General features: G+C 40.8%; 3 protein-coding genes across 3 annotated transcripts; 2 read left to right on the plus strand and 1 right to left on the minus strand.

Annotated features, from left to right (window-relative positions):
- Nucleotides 1-4066, minus strand: tmem41aa (transmembrane protein 41aa). The gene is made up of 5 exons (XM_034134220.1): nt 3807-4066; nt 3098-3248; nt 2361-2522; nt 1875-2013; nt 1-1215 (listed from the first exon to the last, which is right to left on the minus strand). The coding sequence occupies exons 1-5, from the start codon at nt 3965-3967 to the stop codon at nt 995-997; spliced, it is 834 nt and encodes a 277-aa protein (XP_033990111.1). The 5' UTR covers nt 3968-4066; the 3' UTR covers nt 1-994.
- Nucleotides 4067-4502: 436 nt separating this feature from the next.
- Nucleotides 4503-12880, plus strand: ehhadh (enoyl-CoA, hydratase/3-hydroxyacyl CoA dehydrogenase). Its single transcript, XM_034134560.1, has 7 exons — nt 4503-4781; nt 5656-5759; nt 6166-6335; nt 6585-6696; nt 7396-7500; nt 10423-10764; nt 11104-12880. The coding sequence occupies exons 1-7, from the start codon at nt 4708-4710 to the stop codon at nt 12354-12356; spliced, it is 2160 nt and encodes a 719-aa protein (XP_033990451.1). The 5' UTR covers nt 4503-4707; the 3' UTR covers nt 12357-12880.
- A 737-nt stretch (nt 12881-13617) lies between these two features.
- On the plus strand, nt 13618-26723 carry zgc:162707 (UPF0524 protein C3orf70 homolog B). The gene is made up of 2 exons (XM_034134619.1): nt 13618-14113; nt 24265-26723. The coding sequence occupies exons 1-2, from the start codon at nt 13930-13932 to the stop codon at nt 24939-24941; spliced, it is 861 nt and encodes a 286-aa protein (XP_033990510.1). The 5' UTR covers nt 13618-13929; the 3' UTR covers nt 24942-26723.
- Nucleotides 26724-26996: the final 273 nt, after the last annotated feature.

Here is a 26996-nt window from a genome sequence, read left to right on the forward strand (position 1 = left end):
CTGTTTTTCACATTTACTGTTTTATTATTCCAAAGTGTTTTTACATCTGAAATAATAGGTGTCATGTTGTTTGGGATCCAGCACACCATAACTGTACATTCAATTTAAAAATAATTAACATCTTTGAAGAGACAGAAAGCTGACATTACATTTTAAATCTTAACCCACACAAAGAAAGAGTTTTAAGATAACACCGTGCAGTGTGAATAGCCCTGTACAAAAGACATACGGACAGTGAAGAGGCAGCCAGAGACGCAATATAAATGATCGATTTAACACATCCTGGATTAACTGCACCTTTACTTTCAGGTAATGATTGGGTATCATGACATTTACTCAGTCATGTCATTTAATTTGTTTGTTTTTTGTTACCTCAAAGACTGAGGCCAAATCACACAATTTGAAAAACTTTGAGTTCCAACAAAGTTCAAAAATAGTAAAAATTGCTGAACGCCCTGTATTACAATTTATACTTAAAATGTGATTGTCAAAAAAGCAAAATACAATTTCAAGTATATGCTGCAAACATATTTCAGTTACAAATATAGGTATTCACACAAACCCAAATAGCAATCATCTGAGCCATTAAGCTACAACCAACATGAGCAGGCTGTTACATTAGTTTTCCCAAACTGGTGGAGGTAGAAGTCAGAATCAGAGTCCAGCACTGCACGACAGGCACTTGAAACACTGGCTGTTTACATTGAAGCCAAGTCCCCTTTAAACCCTTCCCTCTATCCTTATGATTACTGTACATTCATATATCTTTATACATTTACTGTAGAATAACAAACATTTGGTTAAACAAAAATACCTGGCTACAAATCCCAATGTGCCAGTCTTATTTTGTACAGCTCTGCATCTCTAGGTGGCTCCAGAAAAGATAAAAGAAACCTTTACACTTGCGTCTGCAGTTTGTTTCTGAAGAGTCATCACTTTAAATACATTTAATCTTCGAGGGCAGAGAGCCAGGGAAAACAACTCCCAGAACAAATCACTGGACCTTCTTCTCCGTGTTGAGCCCGTTCTGTGATGGGACGTCCAGTTTGAGGCGGTTCTGACTGAAGCGGCGGATGAGGGCGCCGGGCAGCAGCGCCATGCAGGCGATGGCCAGCAGCTGCAGCAGCCTCCCCCATGAGAACAAGTCGTCCAGAGACGCCACCTCAGACAGCATGACGCCCGTCTGCACACAGATGAAGTTGTACGGTAGGAGGCCTGCAGACACAGATGGCAGGTAAAAAACAAAACTGTAGTTAGACATCAAATGAATGTGGAGTGTTGGGAGAAATGTTCAATACTTAAAATTTGAAGGCAAGTAATAATGTGATGTAAATCGAGTCAAGACTTTGTTGTGAGCAGTTTTATGTAGGAACTATATTCCTTCTTTCAAACTACACCCACCGACCATATCACTCTGCAGAAGGAAGATTGTAGTTCTTGCAGTTCTTTAAAAATAAAGTACTTTCTGTATGAAACTGTTCACAACAAGAACTGTGAATTATCTTCAGTGATTTCCGGGAGGAGACATTGCTGGGAATTCTTTAGGTCTTTTGGGCTTTGAGCACCACAAGCCGTGTATTTGAGAGAAAGGTGACATTTTTACAGCCAATAACTCACACACCTAAACAATCTGGATTAATAAATAGCACTGCAGGTATGAGGAAAAATATTTGTTTTTGTTTGGGAGTTAACTTTCCCTTTAGCAAATGTCACAATCACATGTTGAAACTGATGATTTGACAGAGGGACGATTACAGTTAGTCGTATTAATTAGCACGCACCTAATACAAACAACAATTAAAGAAGCCAAAGTGTGAGTTTAGGTGAATGTGAAGTCCTTTTCTTTTGATGTACGATGATCCTTTTGTTCCTACCAATGAAGACTGAGCAGATAAAGTAGGTGATGGGGATGTTGGCAATAGGGGCCGACATGTTCAGAAACCAGTTGGGAGTCATTGGAAAGAATCTCAGGAAGAGTAGAAAGAATAACAAACAGTCCTTGTTCTCCTCAACCTGGTAGAAAAGATAAGATTTTAAAAGAGATTTTAGGATATATAGGGAGAGTAGTAGTGTGTTTGTTGCTTTTTGAGATATTTTCAGTGTCAATTTGATATCTTCTCGTCACATTTTGGGGAATAAAAATATAAAACAAAACCTGTAATCACCCCCTGTATAACTTTGCACATGTATATACACGTAATGATAACATGTGTGAGCAGAGCATTCGGGGCAGGAATATATAACTTCATATTCTCAATGAAAGCCTACCATAAAAACTCATTTATCGTCAGAATATACAGTAGAATTTTATCAATATTTGTTGCCTTGAATAAGTTGTTTACATGGTGTCACAGACATACCTTCCTCTGTAGCATGGAGACCTTATCAGGGAAGAGGTTAGCGATGTAGCGCTTTCCAAAGGCCTGGGACAGGAGGTAGCACATGGTGGAGCCCACAGTGGTGAGCACACAGGCAAGCAGCAGTCCTTGATAGGGTCCAAATATAGCTCCTGCTAAAATATTCTGCATAATGACAAGTGGAGAGGGCCAGAGTTATTACACATCAAGTGTTTAATGATCGTCACAGACATGCACATCAAGACAATCTACTGCGTATCTCTTCCTGCAAAAGGAGAGAAGTACTCTTTAATCTAACAGTGGTTCTGTGCTGCAAGCTCCGTTTGGGGAATTAAATCAATGATACTGGGGAAGAAAAACTGCCACAAAAGTCTTATGTCTACACACAAAGACAGTCTGACATCCTTTTATTGTTTGAGCTTGCTGGATATTTTTATCCTCTGCAGTGTGTGTTTGGAGAAGAGACGTAGCTTTTTCATTTTTCCTTATAGCATACTTAATTTGTGTCCCACCTGCCATACATGTTCTTTTCTAATTGGCATTCAAATCAAAAAATTTCTGTAAAACATGTCAACAAATACTGTGACTACCTCACACCCATGAAGATCAAATGACTTGCTTACTTGGTGTAAACATTTTAAAGTCATCCAACATGTAAAATGTCAACATCCATAGTTTGCCTTGTTATCCAGCATCAGTACAGAGAACACCTGACTTTGAACACCTGAATTTTGCCCTACCAGAAATGAAGATCCAGGAATGGCAAAGGACTGCTTGTAAAGATATGCACTACAGAAAAGCAGCAGGACATATCCAGTGTGCTCCGTCTTGTAAAACTGCAGGAGCTCAGCCAGTTCCCTCAGCTCCTCCAAGTCTGAGGGGAACTTCAACCTGCAGGACATCCATACTCAAGTTAGTCCCATCATGCACTTCTTTCAGGAACAGACAGTGTTGGGAATCAGGGGCAGATATGATAAAGGATATTATGGTAATCAACAACATTTCAATATTGAGATAGCCTATACCTGATGGTAACAACAAGTCTATAAATGCTGATATGTGCTTGTTTTATCCATTTCAACCTGAATTACTGGTAACACTATTGGTTTTGGCTGCTAAATCAGAGGACTGAAGTTAACACATTGGCCTAAACTAAAGTTAGGTGTACAGCCATTAACAGTTGTATTGGGTATATAAGTAGTTAAAATCTGTTTTACAACTGTGTAATGAAGCCAATTTTCATAATTCATGCGTTTTAAAACTTCACTTAATGTCATATCTTACAGTACATCTACAGAGAGAGTGTTTCCGTGTTTGATGAGATTGTGTGTGAGATAGGAGCATGCTTATGTAAGCGGTAGTGATATCAACGTTACAGACAAATGCACTTTTTGTGAATAAAAACATAACCTAGTGAACTTTATCCTCTCTGGATAACAGAAGCCTCACCTGCTGGGCTCATCGGAGCTATCAGCGGGCTCCCCGGGCTCCTCATGGTGTCTGTGGGCGGCTGGAGGTCTCCGTGGCGCCGCGGGGAGGTACAGGGACAGAGAGTACAGGTACACACTGGCTGCAACAACCACAGCGAGCAGTCCCACAAGAGAGCGCATATTCCTCCACACTGTCAGCCTGGAGACGGCTGCTTATCCTCCGTGTGACAGTCAGAGTGGAGAGAAGAAATGGCCAACAACTGCTGCTTCTTCTTCTTCTACTTTGAGGTTTAACGGCAGCTGGCATCATTGGTGTTACCGCCATCTTCTGGAGGCATTTACCTAACCGCTGAAAGATACTTTTTGTATTCAGCAATATCTGTAATATATGTATATTAAATATGTTTATAATAGTATTTGCATTTGACTGTAATATATATGTTTTTTTTATTAGAAAATGATTGCTGCTTTATATTAATAATAATAATAATAATAATAATAATAATAATTCATGTTTTTTTATAGCGATTTTCCTGGTCCTCAAATATCCTTTATTATTAATCAAACGATACTACACCAAAATAGTGAAATTAAAAGCATATATGCCCAAAAAAAAGGGAACAAAATGGACAGATTTAGTTTTCTAACTAACTCCAGGCCAGAAGGGGGCGCTAAAGCTCCGAGTCGTTACCCCAAACCGCCCACTGTAAACAACACAGAAGAAAAGCGACGAAGAAGACAGTTTGGAAATCTTTATGACATGGATAGTAAAACTGTGATAAAGGTGATGCAGTCTTGGCAGCATGTTTAAAAAAATGTTCAATTAAAAAAAAAAAAAAAAGTCTTGGCAGCAGGACTGAAGTTACAAAGTTCAGTCCACAAACCAGAAACAAGTGCGACAGCGTCTGGTATTCGGAAAGATGGCTGAATATAATCGTGTTTCGGAGTGTGTCGGTTTGATTACTCTGCGGAATCCGCCTGTCAACGCACTCAGGTGAGCCACAGTCAACAGCAAGCAGGGAGAGTGGCTGTTAACTCAAATCAAAAGTTGAATGTATTTGCTGTAGTAGTGTAGGCCAGCGCCGTTTCTATTAGGCCTATTTCTATTAGGCTCTGGTGTAGGCCTATTGTAGGTGTAGTAGGTATTTCCATTTTCAATTATATATACTTTATCAGACAGCATTTACTTTGTGGATGAAGTTAATACAAACAAAATGTATGATGACCTTACATAAAGTGAAACATTGTTGTAGACAATATACAATGTATATGTATACAATTACCTCGTATCTTGGCCTGCTATAATTTAATGTTGCTGCTTACATGATAATTAATAACTGAAAAATAAATGTCATGATATTATTAAGACATTGAAAGGGGAAATTGTGCTGCATAATGAATACTTAAACATTTGATAGTTTAAGTGCCTTTTGCTAATTCTTCTTCTCTACATCTACTGTACTTAAGTTAATTATTGAACGCAGGACTTTCACTTGTAGTATTGTGGTGTTGCAAAGCTTAATCTGCTAGTCAATGATCTACTGCTGCAGACTGCTCCAGTTTTGTGTTAAAAACAGTGCTCGAAGCTACCCCAGATATATATATAGTAAATATTAATGGGTGTTTCTCACAAATATGATTCCTGTCTGCCTAGCTCTTTAGGCCACTACTACCCTGTTTAATAGAAACACATATCAAATGTAGGTCATATTGTTAATAATTAACATTATTTTGAGGAAGAAGTCCTGTAACAGAAAGGTCTAAATTGTCCCTTTACTCGACTATAACAATTTAAAGGGTTACTGAAAGGTGAACTTCAGCAATAATGTACATCCAGTATAACGTAAACATGTTATTCTTTGATGCAGTGCAGCGGTGAGGCAGGGCATTGTTGATACCGTGGAGAGAGCACTCAGCGACCCAAACGTGAAGTCTGTGGTCATCTGTGGCCAGAATGGAATCTTCTGTGGAGGTATGGACATTATTTAGATTTCTTGTATTTTCTGCAACTTTACAATGGTGACACAAATAGGTGCCAAAATATGTTTGAATTGTGTTTTACTTGACTTCTTCCAATTGTCTATTACAAACCTTGAAATGGGTGTAAAGATTGGTGCAAAAGGCGACAAGAGTACACTATCAAACACCAGTAGGCTTATATAATATAATATATAATATAATTTTTTGTTTCAATAATAACTAATAAACTTGAACAATTTAAGTATATATATACACGCGTCCTGGTGTGTGTTAATTTCCTCAAAGACAGAAGCACAGAATTTCTGTTGAACCAGATGCACCTTATTATAAAGTCTGTTGTTTCTGGCTTTCTGTTTGAACACTCTTGATATCAAAATCCATTTAATTTTGCACAACAGGGGCGGACATCAAGGAGTTTGGATCCAAAATGACTGGACCTCCACTAATTCCGATGATCCACGCCATTGAGTCTGCCAACAAGCCGGTGGTGGCGGCCATAGAAGGAAGCGCTTTAGGTGGAGGGCTTGAGTTGGCGCTTGGTTGTCATTATCGAATCGCACACTCTAAAGTGAGTTCATGCTTCAGATCGCTCTCTGTCTCTTTTTAATGTCAGCGTAGTGCTGCATCAGTGTCTAACTGTCTTAACATGTTGTAATGAGTAACTGTTGGTTTAGTTGTTATGTTTAAAATACAACCATCACATTTTTCTTTCAAATGGTTTAATTGTTGCAATATATAATTGAGAAGAATTACATGAAAACCCCACACTGTTAAGCCCCTTCTGTTACTCATACTTTGTGCCTCCGTGCCCTTTAAGGCCAGACTGGGGCTTCCAGAGGTGAGTTTGGGTCTGTTGCCAGCTGCAGGAGGATCCCAACGTCTGCCAAGGCTCATCGGGGTCCCAGCTGCCCTAAACCTCATCACCACAGGTAGATTTACCCTGCTTGACTATTAAAGAGATGATTATAAAAGTGTTGACATTCTTTAAAGTATCAGACTAGAAAAAGGGAAGTATATATTCATGTGAAGAAGTCACAATACTTAGTGTAATCCTGATACCAAAATTATGATACTGTGATTATCGCAACATCCTTAAACATCAGGCCAAGTCAATATTAATCAATTTAAGGATTACTATTTGTTTTATCAGCAGAGATGATATATTTTTAGAATCAGTATGCCATGCAAAAATGTAAAATGTTGGTCTATTTTTGCAAGAGGGCTCTGTTTGTAAACCCACATGCAGATGTCCCTGCATATTATAGATGTACAAATGATTACCAATCATTGACTTGGCAGAGTTGTTGATTGACACCCTGTTCACAACATGCAGCTGCTGACATGAGATCGGTAGTTTACTGTGATGACCAGCAGAGGTCAGCATGTGTTTAGTTTCACCATGCTCACTGCTTATATTCTGCCCTGTTCAGATCAATGGAAATGTTCTTAACACAATAGTTGAGGAGACTGTTGTTCTTTATCATCTTCTGACATTTATCAAGGACACAAATGGTCCTTGTGTCCAAATCTACTGTGCCTGGCTGGGAGGCGTGTTATTCCTCATCTAAGCATTCAAAATGTCACATGTCATCCAGATAGACCTTTGATGCCCTTCATATCTCCCACAGGCCGCCATGTGACTGCCGCTGAGGCCCTGCAACTTGGCATAGTGGATCAGGTTACTGACCACAACACTGTGGATGCAGCTGTGAAGTTTGCCCTGAGTGTTGCAGGTGAGACACAGAAACCTGATTGCACAAGTTTTAAAATCCACTCACTCTCCACTGGCTTAAAAAATGAATTTAGTGGAAGGAAGTTACATTCCTCCCCAGAGAAGTTATTTTGGGCAAGTCCGACATCAAGAAGATTTGACATGTAGGTTGTGGAAATCAAAGGAAGCAGAAAACACGGCAGGCAGATCCTCCACCACAGAAGCCATAAATGTTTCATGGCTCTGTCAGATGTGCTCTGATGTCTTCACTGCTTTTGCTCTATTATTCAAAAGGGCGAAAAGGGACAAACTTTCCTTGAATATTAATAACTGGCTCTAGCCAATCATTTAGGAGGATAAGGGTTTCTCTGTGTATGTGAATCAGAATAATGAACACACTAAATGGTCTGATAAAATGTGCCACATCCCCACAGTTTACCAAAAAATATTTCTCTGTGTAATGGGTGTGTTAAATGACAAATCAACTTTTAAGAACATTTGGTGTCTATTTTTGTGAAATGCTTAGATTTTCCAATTCTGCTCTTGGTCAGATGATGTCTTATACTTTACAATAATTCAACAGTAGCCAAAGGTTTATACATTTCATTTTCATATGAACGGAATACCCATTTAACAACATTTTCAGTGATACTCTACTTCAGACCAGCTATTGATTAGCTTATCATAACGACTGAAAGCAGTGAGAAACAGCTAGCCTGGTTCTTTCCACAGTTGCCTAGCAGCAAACATCTAATCTACACCTTGTGAAGTGATTTATCCGTACAAAAGTGTAAAAAAACACAAATTGTGGGTTTGCAGGTTATTTGCTGGACTGTTTATTGACCTGAGTGCTCAGACCCAGGCTAGCTGTTTTCACTTTCTGCTAAGCTATGGCCAACCAACCCTTTATATTTAACATACAGATAAGAAAGTGGTATCACGCATTTCATACAACTCACAATAAGGAAGTCATTAAGCATAATCTTTTCTTAAAAAAGTCAAACTATTCCTTTAAGTATTAAGGAATGCTGTTAGCAAGGTCATATTGTGAAGTAATGCACATACCAACTACTCTGGTGTGCGTTTTTTTGTGTTTACATTTTCAGATTAAATGTGGTTAATGTGAATTATGTCTTTGCCCTGGTTGTACAACAGCCTTTGATTCATTTGCATAAAAGGAACATAGGGATATTTTCATGGCTATAATGTAAGAAGCTCGTTACTTGTTTTAGAGAAGTCATCTTAAACAGTTTGTTGCTAGCTTACCTGGCAATGACGGCTCATTTTTACGACATTTAAATTGGTATGAAAACTGCTAGTTTGTGCCTAATGCTCCACCTTTAGCAGATGATCACACTAAGTTTGTGCGAAATGTCAACAGCAAGTCCCCAGGATTGCCTGTAAAACAACATTTCACAATCAAAAGATTATTGCAGTCTGATGCTTTTTACAAATGCTTTTTTTCCACACAGCACTGCCAAGATGACTTTGAGTGGGTGAGAAAGTGAGTGTTGTTTTTAAAGCTGAGGCTTAGAGTGAGTCAGACAGTGAAGCCAACAGCATACAAGATGGGCGATGATGAGGAGACGGGAAGGAAATCTGTGGAGACTTTGACCGATACTCCACTCTTGAGTTGATAAGCAGGGGTGTTGAATTTGGATGGGAAATATGTATCTAAATTTACATCGAAACGTGTGAATGTTTGAGACATTGAGATGAACGGCCAGTGAGGCAACAAGCACAGAATAGATTCAAACACATTAATACATGCATACATAAACCCCAGCCAGCAGTACATCTGGCACATATATACAAAAATTGTTTGACAACCTAAATTGATGCACATGTGGACTCATACACACAGGCACACACACACACCAGGCACACACATGCACAGATTCAAGTCTCTGCTGGTGACCAGATTAACTTTTTTACCCCAGTAGTTGCAACATCTGCCCGCTACATCTGTCAGAACAGCGGCGAGAGGCTTTCCTCTCGCCGCACAACAAATCCATCGATGCAGCTCAACCATTTACAGATTAACCGCTGCAATAATGCCCCCTCTAAAGTACATTGGAATCACATCGCGCTGCCACACAGCATCTCATCGACATTTCTAATTGTACTTGTAACTGACCTGTAATGACCTTCAACATGAATTCTTCCACAGTGATATATTGATAGGGACTTTATTAGACACAATTGAAAGTTATTGGACTAAGTGGAGATAACAGATCAGATGCGGCTGCCGTCCCTTTAAGCTTTGCCATGCTGACCCAGTTTTCTGGCCCAGACCCACTGAATGTAATTCAGTGAAGCTGTGAGGGATTCCTACTACTGTCTCATGTAATAATGTCAGAGGAGACAGGAATGGGAATTAAGATGCTTTTAACAAGGTTTTAGCAGACTGGTCTTCTTCTTCTTCTTCTCTCTCATTGTTCCCAGGCTTTAATCACGGCAGACAGGAAGTTTTGAGGCTCTAATTTTAAGTCTTGTCATGTAGTTTCACCTGGAAAATTGCCCTAGTATTGTACCGTTGCTTGCAGGTATGAGAATCACAAAAATGAAATCACTTCCCTCTTTGGAGTTGGACATTTACCAGCTGTTTTTTTGCCCAGAATCAAATTGTTGCCTTCATTTAGTTTCATATTGGTGTTATTCTAAGTAAACGGCAACAGTGAAGTGGCACTGGAGTCTGTACAATTATTTTGAAAATTGGTCTGACGTATCACTCTGCTCTTTAAGCCACTGGGGTACCTAGTGATGAGTGGCCAATTACATCCAGGCTGAAGAAAAAGGAAAACACAGTACTAATGGAAAGTAGGAAGCAAATTGCAGAAATAATATTCCGCAATAATTAAAATGTACTTTCTGAAAACTCATAAAACTGCATGTAAAAATGTTATTCATATGGAGTCATGTTTCCTCCTTGTTTCTATTGCAGGTCGGTCACTGGATCCTCGTCGTATCAGTACTCATCCGTGTCCACAGCAGCCTGATTTGGATGCTCTCTTTGAGGAGGTGATGCAAAAGGTGCGTCAGAGCGCCCGTGGAGCTATTGCACCCATCGCATGTGTCCAGGCGGTGCGGGCGGCTGCCACCCTGCCCTACGCTCAGGGCATGGAGCGAGAGAGAGAGCTGATGGCCACTCTCTTCACCTCAGGCCAGGCCCGCGCCCTGCAGTACTGTTTCTTTGCTGAGAGAGCTGTTGGCAGGTGGAGGATGCCTAGTGGAGCCCGCTGGGACACGAGCAAGCCCAGGCCTGTGCATAAAGCAGCTGTCATCGGTAAAAGCTTCTTTAATTTCTATTTGTCTGAGATAACAATACGCACAAGCTAATTTATAGTTACGCTGAATGTATATGGATGAGCTCTCTCTACTCGGCAGTGAGGGTTGGATGAATGACAATCTGGATATGTGAAGCTCAGCAGCTTGTGCATTAAAATTGCAAGCATTGGAAAAATTCCCAGGCTTAATATTTTTTCAGACTACCATTATTTACACAAAAACATTATTTACTGTGATTCTTCTTGTATATATTGTTATTTTTCTGATCCAAAATTGTCCAAGGTATGTGTGAATTGTGATTTGAGGTTTTATTTGATTTGTGATTTTGTCTAAAAAGGCCTCGGCACCATGGGGAGAGGCATTACCGTGGCACTGGCTCAGACCGGGTTGTCTGTGATCGCCGTGGAGACCCAGGAGAAGCAGTTGATGGAGGCAAAGCAGGCGATATCTGGCATGTTGGAGCGAGGAGCCAAGAGACGTGGTGTGGCTCCTGCTCTTGATAGAGTCATTTACAGCCAGAACATCCAGGCCGTGGCGGATGTGGACCTGGTCATCGAGGCTGTCTTTGAGGACATCGCCCTGAAGACCAAAGTCTTCCAGCAGCTTTCTGCCGTTTGTAAACCCGGCACATTACTGTGCACCAACACTTCTGCTCTAGACGTGGACCAGCTCGCCTCTGAGACCCCCAACCCCGAGCTGGTGGTTGGGATGCACTTCTTCGCCCCAGCCCATGTCATGAAGCTGCTGGAGGTGGTGTACGGGCCTCGGTCCTCTCCTCAAGCCGTGGCCACTGCCATGCAACTGGGGAAGAAAATGGGCAAAGCCAGTGTGGCAGTTGGCAACTGTCGAGGCTTCGTGGGGAACCGCATGCTGAAGCCTTACATTGAAGAAGCGTTCTTCCTTCTGGAGGAGGGAGCTACACCAGAGTTAGTCGATCAAGCGCTGGAGGAGTTTGGTTTTCCCATGGGTGTGTTCAGAATGTCCGACCTCTCTGGGCTGGACGTGGGATGGAGAGTCAGGAAAGGAGACGGGCTGGTGGAGCCTGGCACGGCGTCAGGGCGATCTGCTAGAATCCGACAGGGTCGCAGGTACAGTCCTCTGGGAGACCTGCTCTGTGAGGAGGGACGCTTCGGCCAGAAAACAGGCCGGGGGTGGTACCAGTATGACAAACCTGGCAGTCGGGTTGCTAGGTCTGACCCTTGGCTGCACAGCTTTCTGGGGGCGTACCGAGCCCAGCACGGCCTGGTGGCGCGACGCATCGACCACCAGGAGGTGCTGGAGCGCTGCCTCTACGCCCTGATCAACGAGGGCTTCCATATCCTGGATGATGGAATAGCTGCAGGACCTGAAGACATCGATGTCATCTATGTGTCGGGCTACGGCTGGCCCAGGCACCGTGGAGGTCCGATGTTCTACGCCAACATGGTCGGGCTGGCGAAGGTCCTGGAGAGGCTGGAGCACTACCAGCAGCTTCACCCTGAGGTGCCCCACCTGCAGCCCAGCAGCCTGCTCAGGAGGCTGGTGGCCAGCGGCAGCCCACCTATCCACAAGTGGGGGGAGGTTATCAAGAAACTCCACAGTCAGCTTTAAATCTTAAGCATTTTAGCTCTAAGCTCTTAATTCACTTTAATAATGACAAGCTTATACTGTGATAAACAGTAAATTGCTTATTTTGTACTCTTTAAAATGTCTAATCTTTTTCTTTTGTATATTGTGATTATGAATGTAATTATTGAAGGCTGCTGTGCTTTCTTTAATTTAATAATCATAATAGCTTTGTCTGTGCCAATTTATTAGGTACACAATGTAATATAATTATATACAACAACAGTAAATCATATCTTTGTTAAGCTGATTGAGCTTGTGTTGACATTTTATCAAATACATTGATTTGACTTGCAATAGATTGATGGTTTAATTGTTTCTAAAAGATTGTCTCTTGTGTGTGTAAATAGTGGCTGTACAAAACACTATAAACACAAGAAACAGAACATGTTATTGATTTTCCTATATTAGGCTTGAATGGTTTTTAATGAATCATGTTTAATAAATGTTGACAAATGTTTTGTGTAATGTACAATATTTGATAATAAAAATAATCTGATGTCCAAAGACCTGTTTTATACTGATGTATTGGTTCGTAATGTACTTACTGTCCTATTTGTGTGAAACTGACATTATGTAGAGTAGCTATTGTTTGGCTTGTTATTCCAGCTCCCAGTGTGTCCAGGTAACTGCTTGTGGCATTTCATTTCATTTGTTTCATCAGTCAAACGACCTTCTCTGGAGGAGAAAAATCAAACTCTTCTTCATGTGTTAGTCTCTGGTTTCTGAATTTCTGCTGACTCAGGCACAGCGGTGACAGAGAGCCGAGGGGGACACGCGGCGGTAAACTGCTCTTTATATAAATCAATGGCTCACCCTGAAATCTCACGCCAGCAGATGTTGGGGTTGCCATCTAGCGGTACAGGGCTTCAGACTGAGCAGCTGGATTTTACATTATAATGCTTTATTTTGTACTTCAGCTACACTTCTAGACGTGTTATCTTTTAAAACAGGTAAATAAAGGAATCATGAATTGAGAAAGAAGGATATTAAAGTGTATCCAAGAATACAAAAAAGCGTATAATCACAACACTTATCCTATATGTAAATCTTATTAAGGTTAATTAAATCTTTCTTTCAGATCCAGACCCTGCCATGGTGTTTTGAAGTTTTATAAAGGGGCCGAGACAATTAAAGCTGGATGTGTGTTTGAAGTGCGCAGAGCATCTGGCTTTGTGTGAGTGGACTCCTCCCGTTGTGTGATGAAGTTCAGATGCGCGCCGCTGTTCCGTACGCGCGTCACCAGCGCACATAGGAGCTTCCCGACGCGAGGGGGAGGCTGGAGAGATGTGTGGATCACGACCATGGAAGGCTTTGAATGTCACATTACATGCATCTAATTGACGCTATTCGACTTTTACAGGATATGTTTCCACCCTTCATATGAGCAGTAACCCAGCTGCTCGGGATTCAGAGATCCAGCGCCGCCTTTCGCGTCTGTCTCCCAGTTGAGAAGCTTCCTGGGCTGCGTGGACCTTACAACCTCGGCTCGGTCCGTCGCGATTATGTTATAGTTTACTCGGACGAGGCTTTTTGTTTTCATCCAGGAAATGTTGGCATGGCCTCTTCGCGAGGTAAGAAGTGTCCGAAGAGTGAGAAGTTGGACGAGGCGCAGGCTTTGGCCAGGAGCTGCGCGGGGAGACCAGACTTCCTGCCGTGTGATGGGCTCTCCATCTGCGCGACCCACAGCCACGGGAAGTGCTTCAAGCTGCACTGGTGCTGCCACCTGGGATGGTGTCACTGTAAGTTTGTTTAAATGCTTTAATAGTATAACCATAATTATATCTCACTGTGGTGCCAAAATCTAGCCATGTTGTGTGGGCAGAAGCATCAGTTCACTGTAGTCTTCTTTATGTGGAGAGGAGAAATGATAGTGGACATTTGCTGCCCCGAGAACATCTTTGATAACACTTCCTACATATTTTATAGTTTTGTTTATATTGCAATAATATCAAGGTGAAACTTGTTATCTATAGAGTCACATTCATCCTTGATCCAATATGCATAAACAGACACCCTTGTATGAATAGTTTATGTAGTCCAAACAATGGAGGTGGCAACATTCAGAAGCAGGGAACTATATGGTTTGGATTCATGGTTTCAGTGTTACTAGGCCTACCATTCTTTTTGTTCCTATATATTTTTTTACATTTTCCTACAATTTCGGTGACCAGGCCAATTCGGCAGTGTACAGTATGCTGAAGTTTATTGTGCCATAGATTAAATATTCCATCGATGAATCCTCCAGCAGCCCATAATCTTAGTTTTCAATTGTCAATGTTACATTATTGAAAAACACAGATAATTATAAATAATAATGAACTATTTCTCTGTAAGTGCACATTTATACTCTAAATGATATGCAGTCAAGCTTAAAGAGTGGATGAAACTAGAATTACTGAAATAATCTTAATTTTGGTATTCTGATGTCTTCCAAATGACTTTTACTATAACTCCATGTAGGCCTATGGCTTATGCTCTATTATATTGGTGATGAATGCATCTGTGTGTGTTACATCGTTTATTTGATAGCACATTTATAAATATAGTATGTAAAATACTCAAAAGGACTGATCGGAAACCAAAATGACAAAAAAAAGGACAAACTATTTGTGGAGATACTTGTGAAAATGGGTTAGTCCCAAGTGACGTCACACTTAAGTCATCATTTTCATTTCTGCTTTAAAGGATGAGTCTTGTGATATTTTTCCTGCTGTCAACACATTCCATGAAGAGACCAAAACCAACAATGATTTGATTCTTCAACAAGAACAGCCTGAAATAGCCTATTCCTCTGTGTCATACACATAGACCATTTTAAACGCACTATTACTTCATCATGATGACCGTGGGCTCTGTAGTGTATTTTGAGTCACTCCCACGTTGAAAAACTAAGTGCAGTAAATACTCTCTCTAGAGCATCAAATGTGTATCAATCCACAATTTAAAATAGTCCCCAATACATGCACTGTTTATTTTTGTTTGAGTAATGTTTAATAAAAATTGCCCAGCGGATTTAGTCAATCATTTAGGGCTGACATTTTTCACTTAACTAAATATAGGGCAGTAACCATATCAGATTTTAACGATACAATTATCGTGACCAAAACATTTCATGATGACTCATTATTATTGTGCTACCTGTAAAAATGTACTATCAGTCAAATTAATTTCTTACTTTTTTGTTGTTAGTGTTGTTTTTTTGTCAAAATTGCATTTAAAATGCCAGGTTGGGGAGGTGAAGAGGGAATCTGTAACCATACCTGCACATTTAAAGAAATTGAAAGGATTTAGGAGGTGCTGGATTTTTTAAATTGTATTTTCATGTATATTTTTAACATAATATCAATACAACCTTTTTGAAATGTCAGAAATCTTGTTTGATACCACTATATCGCACCACTTCTGTGCCAAATACTTGATAATATCGACTCAACTCAACAGTATTACCACATTATATAAAAAATATATTTTATCTTCATTGTTGAATTGTTTTGGTAGTATAGCACAGGGCCCTTACTCAAACATGGAACATTTTCGTTTCATTTTTTGGCAAAGTGTTAGTGGCATTTACTCTACCCACGTATCCTACCCACAACACTTTCTCTCCATTTGAACCTTTCTCGACCTGTCACTTCCACACGACTTCAGAACCACAATAGCCGAGGCTTAACCTGACAGGATGCCCAGGATGTCTCTTTGTGCTGCCCTAATTTATCCCAGCTCTGGCTCTCCTATAGGCTATACCCTCATAAAATCCTGAGATCAGTGTAAAACACAATCACCCTCCACTCTGCACCACTCAGTCGGGGCTTATAGTGTGCAACTGCACAAGTCACATTGTAATCTTTGCCGTGTAATCATTGGATTTAGATGCCTGACTCCGTCCAGAATGAGCCAAGCGATTTGAAATATCTGATGTGTCTGATTTTTTCCGGTGTTTAATATGATCCACATCTGGGATTTATGTTTCTCAGCAACGCCAGCGTTACATCATTTGTAAACATTAATACCTGCTCCTCCTTTCTGCTTTGGAATATTCATCACTCGTTGTATATGTGTTGCACAATGGACATGGATGGGTATTATTTCCCCCTTATTGAATTCAGGCTGTTATGGAGAAGAATGAGCCAGCCTCATCATAATGGAGCTTCTCACCTTCACATTTCGGACCACTCTAATTCACAGGCTCCCCTCACAGGACACTCTAGCTCCACAGTTTGAATAAACAAGCTTAGATTGCTGAATCAGGCAGAAACCGGGCACCCGGTGAGAATGAAATAGCAGTGTGCTGCTGCATGCAATGCCCCCCGTCTCAAACCCTTCTTTGTAGCAACTCATAATAATGCTGGATGCATCACTCCCCTTACCTTGTCACATTTTATTTTTAAACGTGCCTATGACTGTTGCCTCGGATATAAACTCGTTCTAAGGCTGATAATTGTGTATTTGCCACAGGGAGCCTTGCCAGACTGCCTTTTTAATTACATTTTTAATTTGTTTCTAGGCAAACAAATACAAAGGGTCAATGTTTAGTAAGGCTTTGGCTCAGCAATTTAATTCTCAAACACAAATTATAATTTCATCGTACCTGTGGAACAGCGATTACCTATGACTTAATTCTTGGCTTCTACTACTTCCTACGTGCCATTGCATCCAAAACATCTCTCTCTCTTCGGTCTTCTTTGTCTTGACTTTGCAGCCTACAGAAACAAAATGATGCTTTGACGGCTTTCTGTGGTAGTTTCCACTTTGTTGAAGCTTTGTTAAACTTCTGGCTGAGAGGCTGTGTTCCCAGCTGGTGACAACATCAGTCCAAGCCTCTCATTAGTTGTAATTAGCTGTGTTTAGTGTCACCGCCAATATGTCATGTCTGATGAGAGCTTCTGCTAACAGCAAGCAACACTGGAACCACCTGGTCTGAATAATCTTTCTCTCTCTTTATCCTCTACTAACTGATTACAATTACCAGTCAGAGCGAACAATTGCTCATTAAGAAATTCTAACGGAGTCTAATTAGTCCTGAACAGTCTTGTCAGTCTGTTCGTTCTCTGCCAGCTCCAATTTCATACCTGACAACTTGTACTTCTGTTGTAGTTACAAGAAAGTGGGATCTTTCTGTCAGACTTCGTCATCTGTCACATCACACAGCTAGCTTGCAGCTATTCTAAAGGGAAATGTGTAGGACTATCGGATAAAGCTCTTATTGATTGATTTGCTCACCAATTCAAAATGTGCTGCAGTGGCCGACCATAAAAAGCTTCAACTGTTATTAAAGGATCGATTCAGTGTTAGCACAGGCCAGAGGGGATGTTAGCTGGACTGTTGGGAAGCACTTTAACTTATTGTCCCACAAAGTTGGAAACAAAGGGCAGCACTAAACCAACTTCATCATGTTTTTAAAGGATTGCAGATCATTTTCAAATCTGTCAAATCTGTCTTAATATAATACCACATGTTATGTTTGTTGCTGTTCACTCATCGCAGCCTAGCAATGAACTGTAGCAAAGCTGCCATTTGTACAAAAACGAATGCAGCTTTGTGAGATACCCACATGATTTGACGGCTGAAGACTCATATTAGCTTTGATCTAAATACACATTTGGACACAAGTTAGATGTTTAAAGACAAATGTAGCTGATTGATTGAAATACAACCTATGCCTAAGTGTTGTCTCAGTTTTTATGGGTGTATTCTAACTTACTGTTGAGACAAGCTCGAAGATGACTCAAATCTTGTTGTAATGTCTTTTGAAAACAGAATTGTATTTATCCACACATTTTCGAGGAAGTATGGTGCCGAATCCAAATGTTGCTTGGTGTCATAATTATATGTTCAGCATGCATCAAGACTTTTCCCAGGAAGACATTTTGACATGTCACAGTAGGAAAAGCTCAGGTGTAAATAATTGAATGAATGACGGTTGAATTCCATTAGCTGCTTCACTTTCAGGGTCCTGATGTTTTGCATGCTGGCTCACTGTCACAATGTTATGGCTAAAATGTCATTAAACACAGCCATCGTTAATGTTATAAGTACATCTGTGCTTTCTGTACTTTGACAAGTCAAAATATCTGCTTTGAAGAAGGCCTATTTTTCTGAAGACACATTTTTAAAATACATTTGGGCTTGTGAGTATCGTAGTGATATAAAAAATCTGAACCTATGCGTTGAAGCCTTTACAGATGTGGCTTAATGTTCACTAAGCACAGAAAAATCAGCCCACAGAGATGCATTTCTTTCCTATAGAGACTAAACATTGAATTTCCAACTGGCTGCAAGTCAGAACAGCCTTTTGCCTCTGGAGTCATAAAACAGGAAACAGGAAAGGATGATGCAGGGTCAGACCTTCCCCTTCACTGAAACCTGAAACTTTTGTTTTTCCCACTGGCTGCTGCCTCTTTGTTGGACGGATTTAAACACAAAGAGCAGCGGATGTGTGAGCGGATGGTATGCACTGGCCAAATGAGTGCAGCAGCTGTTGATAAATGAGAACAATCTGCTAAAATAATTGTTTTTGTTCACCTAGTTGCTATAGTGGCAGCTTTAACCGAGTGTGTTGCATTTACAGGGGAAAAACTGCTCAGGCTGCACCTAAAGACTTCTGGCTCAAATGTGCAAAAAATCTAACTGAGGGGTTTGGTAATAAATCAGTGGCTTTGATATAAGCTAATATTAAAGTAACACAATCTGTGTGAGACACTCGTGCTCATTCATCTTCACTACATGTTGAGATTGTGGCAATTAAACCTCAATCTCCAAGACATTCAGTCTGCATTCTGTAGAGCGACAGTAGATCTGAAAACTTGGACGAAATGATGCCAAAGCTCTGTGTGAGAGAGAGAGAGAGAGAGAGAGTGAGATGAGGAACTACATTCTGCATTATTCAGAGAGACCTCCTGCTGTATTTAACCAGACTGTGCAGCCACAGAGAGGAGGAGGCATCCAAGATGGAGGCAGGTGGGAGGTGAGGATTTCCTCCTCCTGCAGCTCCTCCACTGTACTCCCTCCTCAAGAGAGCAATCTGTAACTTGTGAGGAATGAGTTGCCACTTCTCCCGCTGTCTCATTGACCTCTTGAACTCTTGATTTTACCCATAAATGTATTTTTAAAAATACGTTTTGGCTGTATATAAAATTCTCTCTTTCATCGTTCCAAATGAAGCTTATTACTACTTACTCTGACTCATATGATTTCCCTAATATTATATACTCTAGATTGTTTGTAGTAGTTTAGTATCTTTCGACACCTTTCTTTTTGTTTGTTTCCCATCGTTAAGGGAAAGAGTCACCACTGCTGCTTTTAAGCTGCAGATTTTCTGAATTCATAATTACATTTTTGTGTTGTAATTAAGAGCTTTTACTTTCTCTCTTGATGTACCCAACTGCCTCATTTGCATCTCTTAGGCTGCGATCCCTTATATCCCCTAAAATGCCTTTTATCAGTCTCCAGTGAACTTGTTACTTTTAGTGACCCTTAATGATAACGTGATGAAAGGCTTTCTAGTTAAGAAAAAAAAGATAGGAGTCATTTGCCTCTGCAGTTGATTTTCACTATATGAATGTGTAAAGTGGTAGGTTTGCAGAAAAGCTTCTACTTTTGAGTACTGACTCAATCACTTTTACATTGACTGTTTTCCCCTTCATTGCAGCTAGAAACCTGACAGCATGTTGGGAAGTGTGGCCATTTTGCTTTAGGGAGGAGAAAATAAACTGGAATAAATCACATAAAAGACGGGTATGATATATCACCAGCAATTTCACCATTTTGCTGTCTCATTAAAAGACAAAATCCAACAAGGAATGTATCCTACTTTACATTATGTTCTGTGCAGCCAGAGCCTCATGTAGATTTTCCCCTGGGCCATTGACTTCCATTTCTGCTATTAAAAACACACTCTTGCACAGTGTGACATTTTCCTTCAATTTGTACTTTATTTGTATTCTATCCTACATACATACACCATCCTGCTGCCATAAATACTCAGCCTACCAAATATGTTTGAATCCACAGACAATGTCCCCAACAGATGTGAGGATTCCTCCTAAGCAAGTGTCTTAAAACCACAGTGATCGTCTGTTTTAGGAAATTATTGTTATTTTTTATTATTTTATTGACCTATACATTCGTCACTGATTTACATCGTCAGTAGAAATCATAGGGTGTGTGGCTATGTGTAACACAGGGGTGCCCAATACGTCGATCGCAAGGGTAGTGTGGGTAGATCGCATGGCAGTGAAAAAAACAGAAGAAAAAAAACCAACATTTTTTCTTTTTTTCTTTTTAAAAGTTAGCCTATCGTCCATCCTTACTATGGCATTTGCCACTTGATTGACGTACAGGTAAGCCAGTCTGAGTTGTATTGTGCCATACGGGTTCATGCAGTTATGAGGGGGCCTCACCTCCTCATCTGAAGCGCAAATGCGGCGCACTATTATACGCTTATGCGGCGCAATTAGTGTAAGCGCGCCACAGTTTATCCGTCGTTTAGTCCCCCCCCCCCCGCTCAAGACACAGATTGGGCAGGGGCGGCCCTGTAGGTAGATCAAATCGGGCGTGGTCATTTTAAAAGTAGCTCCCAAGCTGAAAAAGTGTGGGCACCCCTGGTGTAACACATAGAAGTCAGGCAGTTTTAGACTTTTCGTCTTATTATAGAATTGGTTGACAATATGGAAAGTATAGAATAACATAGGCCTTGACTTACATGTCATTACCCTAAACTAAGAAGTGGAACCAGACCCTCAGTGTTTTGAATTTAGGGGTTACTTTGTGAGGACATCTGGTCTCTGTTAGTGTGGAAACACACACGCACGCACGCACGCACGCACGCACGCACGCACGCACGCACGCACACAAATACACACAGAGAGGGAGGGGGTGCAGAGGCCGCTTAACAACTGACATTGTCATGCAAGGGCTCCAGCACTGGGAAACAGAAGGGTAGAGTACAAGTGAATATCAATAAAGCTGCAGATAGTGTTCACTGGCTGTCAGCGTTTTCATCTTTCCAGTAAAGGCACACTCTGCTCAGCTTTTCTAAGACTTAGTTTATGTATTTTATTTAGTCAATTTGTGTTGAACTGTGTTGCTTTCAGTTGATGGATATGCAGCATAACACATTTCTGGCAACCAACTCATGACAGGATTTTAAAATTCAATTTGCCCTGTCAGTTTTCTTGAAACTATCCATTGTTGCTCACTGAAATGCAATGTGGGACCCTTACTGCCTGACAAGCGTGCTGAATGCATTTCCTACCTCAAACAGCTTTTGCAAAGCCGTTTAAAGAATATTTCAAATTGTGCATCTGCTACTATCTGTTTGCGGCTTGAAGTCTCTGTTGTTGTGGATGCATTGCTACTGTAAGCGTGCATGCGAACATAATGTAAACAAAACTCGGGACCCACTATAAAAAACATTGCTCTCTAGCACTACCAGTGGTAAAAATCTAAAAGTTACCTTTAAATGATCAGAGTAGAATAATGTGGAAGAGAATAATCTAATTAGGGCTAAAACCAACTTTTTTTTGTTGTATTTTTTTTTCAATACTTATTAATGTGCCTTTAATTGTTTTATAATTTGTCAAAAAAACTGTCTAGAAATGCTGTTTATATCATCTTTGTGGCTAAGGTAATATTTCCAGTTATTTCAGTCTATTCAGTTAATTTCATGTGTTGCACAAAAACAACTTAAATCCTCTAAAAAGGAAGGTAAAACCTGCAAAAGCCTTTTAGCTCAAACATGAGTGACTTTAAATAACTATGAACCTCCACAGTATTGGTTATAATAATAGCATCTGTAATTGTAAAGTATTTGTAATAATCCAACTCAGAGTTTTCTTAGAGCATGCTTTTAAGTATTAGATAAATATAAAAATGTGTTTTGCTTGATGTAAAGATGCTACTCTTCTACTGTTTGCCAGACTAAGTGATATTAATCTCCCACGTAAGGCTCAATCCTCTGGGGCTGATGGAAACAGAGATTTCTCTAAATCCAAAGTAATTCTGCATTGTGCACACACCCCGTTAATCTACAGACAGGATGTGTTTCTTCTGCAAAGCTGTTGTGGACCGACCAGTGTTGGTCTTGCGTTTGCTCCGTATGTTTGGTTGTCTGCCCATGCATCTGTCTGTCCCCCAGAACTGCTCGTGGTATTTGAAACTCCAGATGGATAGATGCAATTAAATGTAATATGCTAAAAACGAAATGTCAACACATTGCCTTCTACAGCTTAAGCTCTCATTTGTTGCCGCTATGATGTCTGCATGAATGGGCTCGCCTCATTCTGAACATGGACCATTGAGTTTTTCTCATTAAACAGAGGACGGTTACTGTTCCTCCCTTTTGTCTGTACCGACATCAGCTCCTGTGTTTTGTGTTAACTGTGTTTACTAAATATACGGACATTGAGCCTCTTTTTGTTGCTTCAAATGGGCGGATGATGCAGTTGTGTGTCCTTAATGAAAAGGTGGCCACTAGAAATAACTTCACCATTCTTGTGGGCACGAACAAATATTTAATTAAACCAAATATCTTTTGTGTGGTACGAAAATGTCTCATCAGCAGACTCTCAAAACAGAGTCACATCCTTTGAAGTAGTTAGATGATTTCAAGGTAACCAGGGAAAATATTTCGATTGAATGGATCCCCGAGCCGGTGAAACAAAAGACAAGGACACAGAGTGAGAGGAAGTGATGCGTAGGCCTGTCATCTTCTGTAGTTTCTCCCTCTCCGGGGAGCCAGTTAAACTCACATCTTAGCCGCACTCTTCAGGCAGCGTGTTGGAGGCAGTGGGCTGCAAACAATGAGGAACGTTTGGGAGCAGTCACTTCACACAATCTCCACCAGTATATCAGCTGCCAAGATGGGAGGCATAACTCACATGGAAGGCATCTTGTATATGAATATAACAATTTTTCAGAAGAAATGTATGCTCAGTAGTTATATTACGCCATCAAAATCTATTATGTCAGTAAGCCAGATGTAAATCAGCACCACATTATTGTATGGCCTTTTGTCTATCTGTCTATCTAAAGACTGTGTTTTGCCTTTAGAGGATGGTAGTTGTTGCTATAGGGCAGGGCATTGGCTATGACCACTTAGCTATGAAGTCTTATTTCGTCATTTTCAAAAAAAATGAAAGTCTTGCATCAGTGATTGCTGCACTGCACTGGGTAGCCTGGACTTTAAAGTATGTTACACTCTGGCAGGTATTTTTGCCGTTGGCAGCTGGTAATGCTTTGTGATGGGGAAATTGCTACCTGCTTTCAAAGGAGGCATGATAAGTTATCATAGAGACACTATTTGCTCATGCCTGCCAGTCCCAACCAACTTTTTAGCATCTGCTTAGACTACATGATTGGAAGGGTTCACATTTGAGAAAGATGTTGTGTATATGAAAGCCACCAAGTATCATCTAAGATATATATCTGCGTGACAGGAAGATAAAAGGGATTTTTGTAAACACTCAAAAATGCTTTGCAGAACAGTGAATGCAGAGAAACAAGAAAAAGCTTGTTTAAATGAAATACAATGAAGTCTATTTTTATGCTGCTTTCGGGATTTCTGCCAAATGTCTCCACGTGGTGCCATAATTTGGCTTTATTTGCTATTTTTGATTGATTTAAAACTGCATTTTGTGTTTTTTAGGTTGCTTTGGGGCCGCAGATACAAGCTGTTAACACAACACTGACTTCCTATCATCTTTTAAGCCAAAGACATTAGTAAACAGAGAGCTACATTATGATTATTTATGAGGAATATTTCAGGCCACCCACTGTAAACTGAATGGAGTCCACCATTCATGTCTCCAACAGCTAGTTGCTAAGCAGCTAAGCAGGATGTTTTACCAGAGTCAGTTAATCAGAACTTTTTTATGTGTTTTTCTCCTTTTAGGCAAGTATGTGTACCAGCCCATGACCAACGTGTGCAAGCTGCCCAGCACGTTGGTGCCAGCTGTTGGGACGGAGTACAGTAACACCATGGACCTGTCCGTCTCTCTGGCTGAGCGCTTCCTGAAGCTCGCGCCCAGCTTCCAGTCCCCTCCTCTCCTGGAGTCCCCAAAGTACTGCATCATCGCCGATCTGTTCGTGGACGACTACATAGTCAAACGCATCAACGGGAAGATGTGCTATGTGCAGCGCCCGTCACCCCCCTTACCAGAACCTCCTCATGCTCTCACTCCTCCCCCACCTGCTCCCGCTACACCTAAGATGCCACAAAATCCCGCGCAGCCTCGGCAACCGGTGAAGCCAACCAAACACGTGCCTGCCCCTGTGCAGCCGGTCCAGCAGGTGTACAGCGAACACAAACATCCTACCACCGTGGATAAGATTAAAGGCCCCAAAATGGACCACTGTTCCTCTCCGTCTAGCTCCGAGGACTCTGGTATCAACGCGCTGGGTCTGCACTACCTGGAGTCCTGTGAGGAGGAGAGCGAGGAGGAGGAGGACGAGTTGAGCACCGACGGGAACTCCAGTCCCGGCAGCCTCTGGGATCAGGACGAATGCTCTCTGCTGTCCCCCTCCAAGTCCATGATAGAGATCATCGAGAAGATCGAAACAACTGTGTAACGGACACTGACCCACGCTGTGAGGGAGTAGAATAACTGAGAGTTACTCTTGTGGATTTATCCTACATAGACCAATAGGACACAAACTGCTCTAATGCTTCAGCAGGGCTTTGCCAGGTTGTTTAGTTGGAGTTGTTTTCCTGCAGTCGGCCGAGGACTGTACGTCTGCACTCACACACAGCCTCTCATCTGTCCACTTACCCTGCATGAAGGACATTTTCTAGAACTTATTACAATACAGGATAAAGGCACAAGCACAAGAATATCAAGCACATGCACAGTGGACCAAAAAAAACTCCTTTAGCCTACTGTACCTGGTATTTATACAGGAACATCTAAAATGACATGGTAATCTATAGTAGGAGCACTAACTAGAGGAGACTTTCAGAGGAATAAGACTTTTTTCCTAAGATTTCTCTTTAGGTATATGTTACTGGAGTTAAGTCAAGTGGTGGTATAGTGGGTTTTCTGATGATAATGAGCAGTTAGATTATTCTTAGTGCTTTCCAGGCGTCAGACTTTGTCTAATTCAACATTTAAGTGGCAGATAAGCCTGACACGACTTGTTCTCCGCTCAATGGCTCCACCTACACGTTTTTCGTAATTCTGACACTTCAGCATAATAGCTACAAGGCCAGCTACCTCTCGTGGGCCTAAAGCACATCAGCCTTTTAACCCGTGAATCACTCAGCTCAGAGCTGATGGGACACGCTTGCTTTTGTCACATAAATATAAAAGATTCCCGGGCCCACAGTTTGTGTGCACTTTACTAACACGAGGGGTAGGTAGTCAGTGTTCGACAATCAAGGATTACACAGAAGCACATTCCTTTACTGCACCTGCCAAGGGCCAAGGATACACTTAAACCATTTATCAGACATTACCACATTGTTCCGACCACATTTCCTGGTCAAGCTTGACTGAACTGTAGTTGCTGTTGAAGGTCAAACGGGGCTTTAAGTCAAACACGACTTGCATTGACCCCTATTAGCAGCCAAGAAATGAAATAGCACAAACGTGTCCCTGGCAGAGCTACAGTGAAAAAAGACACAGCAGAAACTAGCAAGACACAAAGTGAAGAGGGAATATATTTAAAATATATATATATATATATATATATATACATATAAACCTATAAACCTATACAACAATACAGATGCATTGTTATTTGCTCTCTGGGTTTGACGGTGAAATGTCTTGGGATGCCAGCTGAGAAGGGAGTCTTGAAAGATGTGCAGGCTAGACTAGTACATTATGTCACAGTTATTTTGTGCTTTGGAGCAGAAAATCGTCACTTAATGAACCGTTTTAAAAGAAATTACCGTATGGAATAGGATGCTGAGTGTTGTTATGTGATGGACATGATGTTAAGAACAATGCACTCAATTATAGTATTTGTGAGACAGCCCCTTATTAGTCAGTTAGTGAAATGAAGATGGGCTGGGTCTTTTTTTAATGTTTTATTTAATGATAATGAGTTATCCGCAGAGTTATCTGCAAAAATCACTAAAATATTCACGAATATGTGTTGCTGCAATCTAGATGTAAAAAAACAAGTCATTTTGCATGACTGCATTCATTTGAGTCCCTGATGTCAAAAACTAATTTAACAAATTTGTGATTCAGAGTGTTAAAAAAGTGAATAAATAATTTGTCTGATTTTTTTATTCAGGGATAGCCCTTGACATTACACTGAACACAGTCCCTCTTAACGCAGTTTAAAACATCTGTTATGTTATCTTATGTCATATTATTTTCATATGAATAAATCTTAATGAACATTTTTCTCCCCCAGTCTCTCTTTTTGTAGCCAGTGTGGCGCATTTCTCCCAAAAAAGAGTTTCAATCTTCTTTGAAAAGCATTCAAACTTCCTCCACCAAACATCAATAATGCTCTGCGGGGATTGAGTGAAACAGCAAAGGAAAGTAAAAGATGTGCTACAATTTAGTCGGTGCTGGTTGTTTATATTCTCTGAAATGTCTTGAGGAAATGTGCTTTCTCCTAATAACACTTTCCCTGTGTTGCCATTGGAATTCAATTAAAGCAAGAGAAAAC

This window comes from Trematomus bernacchii, unplaced genomic scaffold (assembly GCF_902827165.1).
Source record: "Trematomus bernacchii unplaced genomic scaffold, fTreBer1.1, whole genome shotgun sequence".
Classification (NCBI taxonomy): domain Eukaryota; kingdom Metazoa; phylum Chordata; class Actinopteri; order Perciformes; family Nototheniidae; genus Trematomus; species Trematomus bernacchii.

Excerpts from the sequence above, each read along its gene's own strand:
- tmem41aa (XM_034134220.1), bottom strand. The coding sequence starts at position 3,967 with ATGCGCTCTCTTGTGGGACTGCTCGCTGTGGTTGTTGCAGCCAGTGTG. Across the intron at positions 3,249-3,806 it reads AGCTCCGATGAGCCCAGCAG|GTTGAAGTTCCCCTCAGACT; the intron begins GTGAGGCTTCTG and ends GATGTCCTGCAG. Across the intron at positions 2,014-2,360 it reads TCTCCATGCTACAGAGGAAG|GTTGAGGAGAACAAGGACTG; the intron begins GTATGTCTGTGA and ends CTTTTCTACCAG.
- ehhadh (XM_034134560.1), top strand. The coding sequence starts at position 4,708 with ATGGCTGAATATAATCGTGTTTCGGAGTGTGTCGGTTTGATTACTCTG. Across the intron at positions 5,760-6,165 it reads GAATGGAATCTTCTGTGGAG|GGGCGGACATCAAGGAGTTT; the intron begins GTATGGACATTA and ends TTTGCACAACAG. Across the intron at positions 6,697-7,395 it reads CCTAAACCTCATCACCACAG|GCCGCCATGTGACTGCCGCT; the intron begins GTAGATTTACCC and ends TATCTCCCACAG.
- zgc:162707 (XM_034134619.1), top strand. The coding sequence starts at position 13,930 with ATGGCCTCTTCGCGAGGTAAGAAGTGTCCGAAGAGTGAGAAGTTGGAC. Across the intron at positions 14,114-24,264 it reads CCACCTGGGATGGTGTCACT|GCAAGTATGTGTACCAGCCC; the intron begins GTAAGTTTGTTT and ends TTCTCCTTTTAG.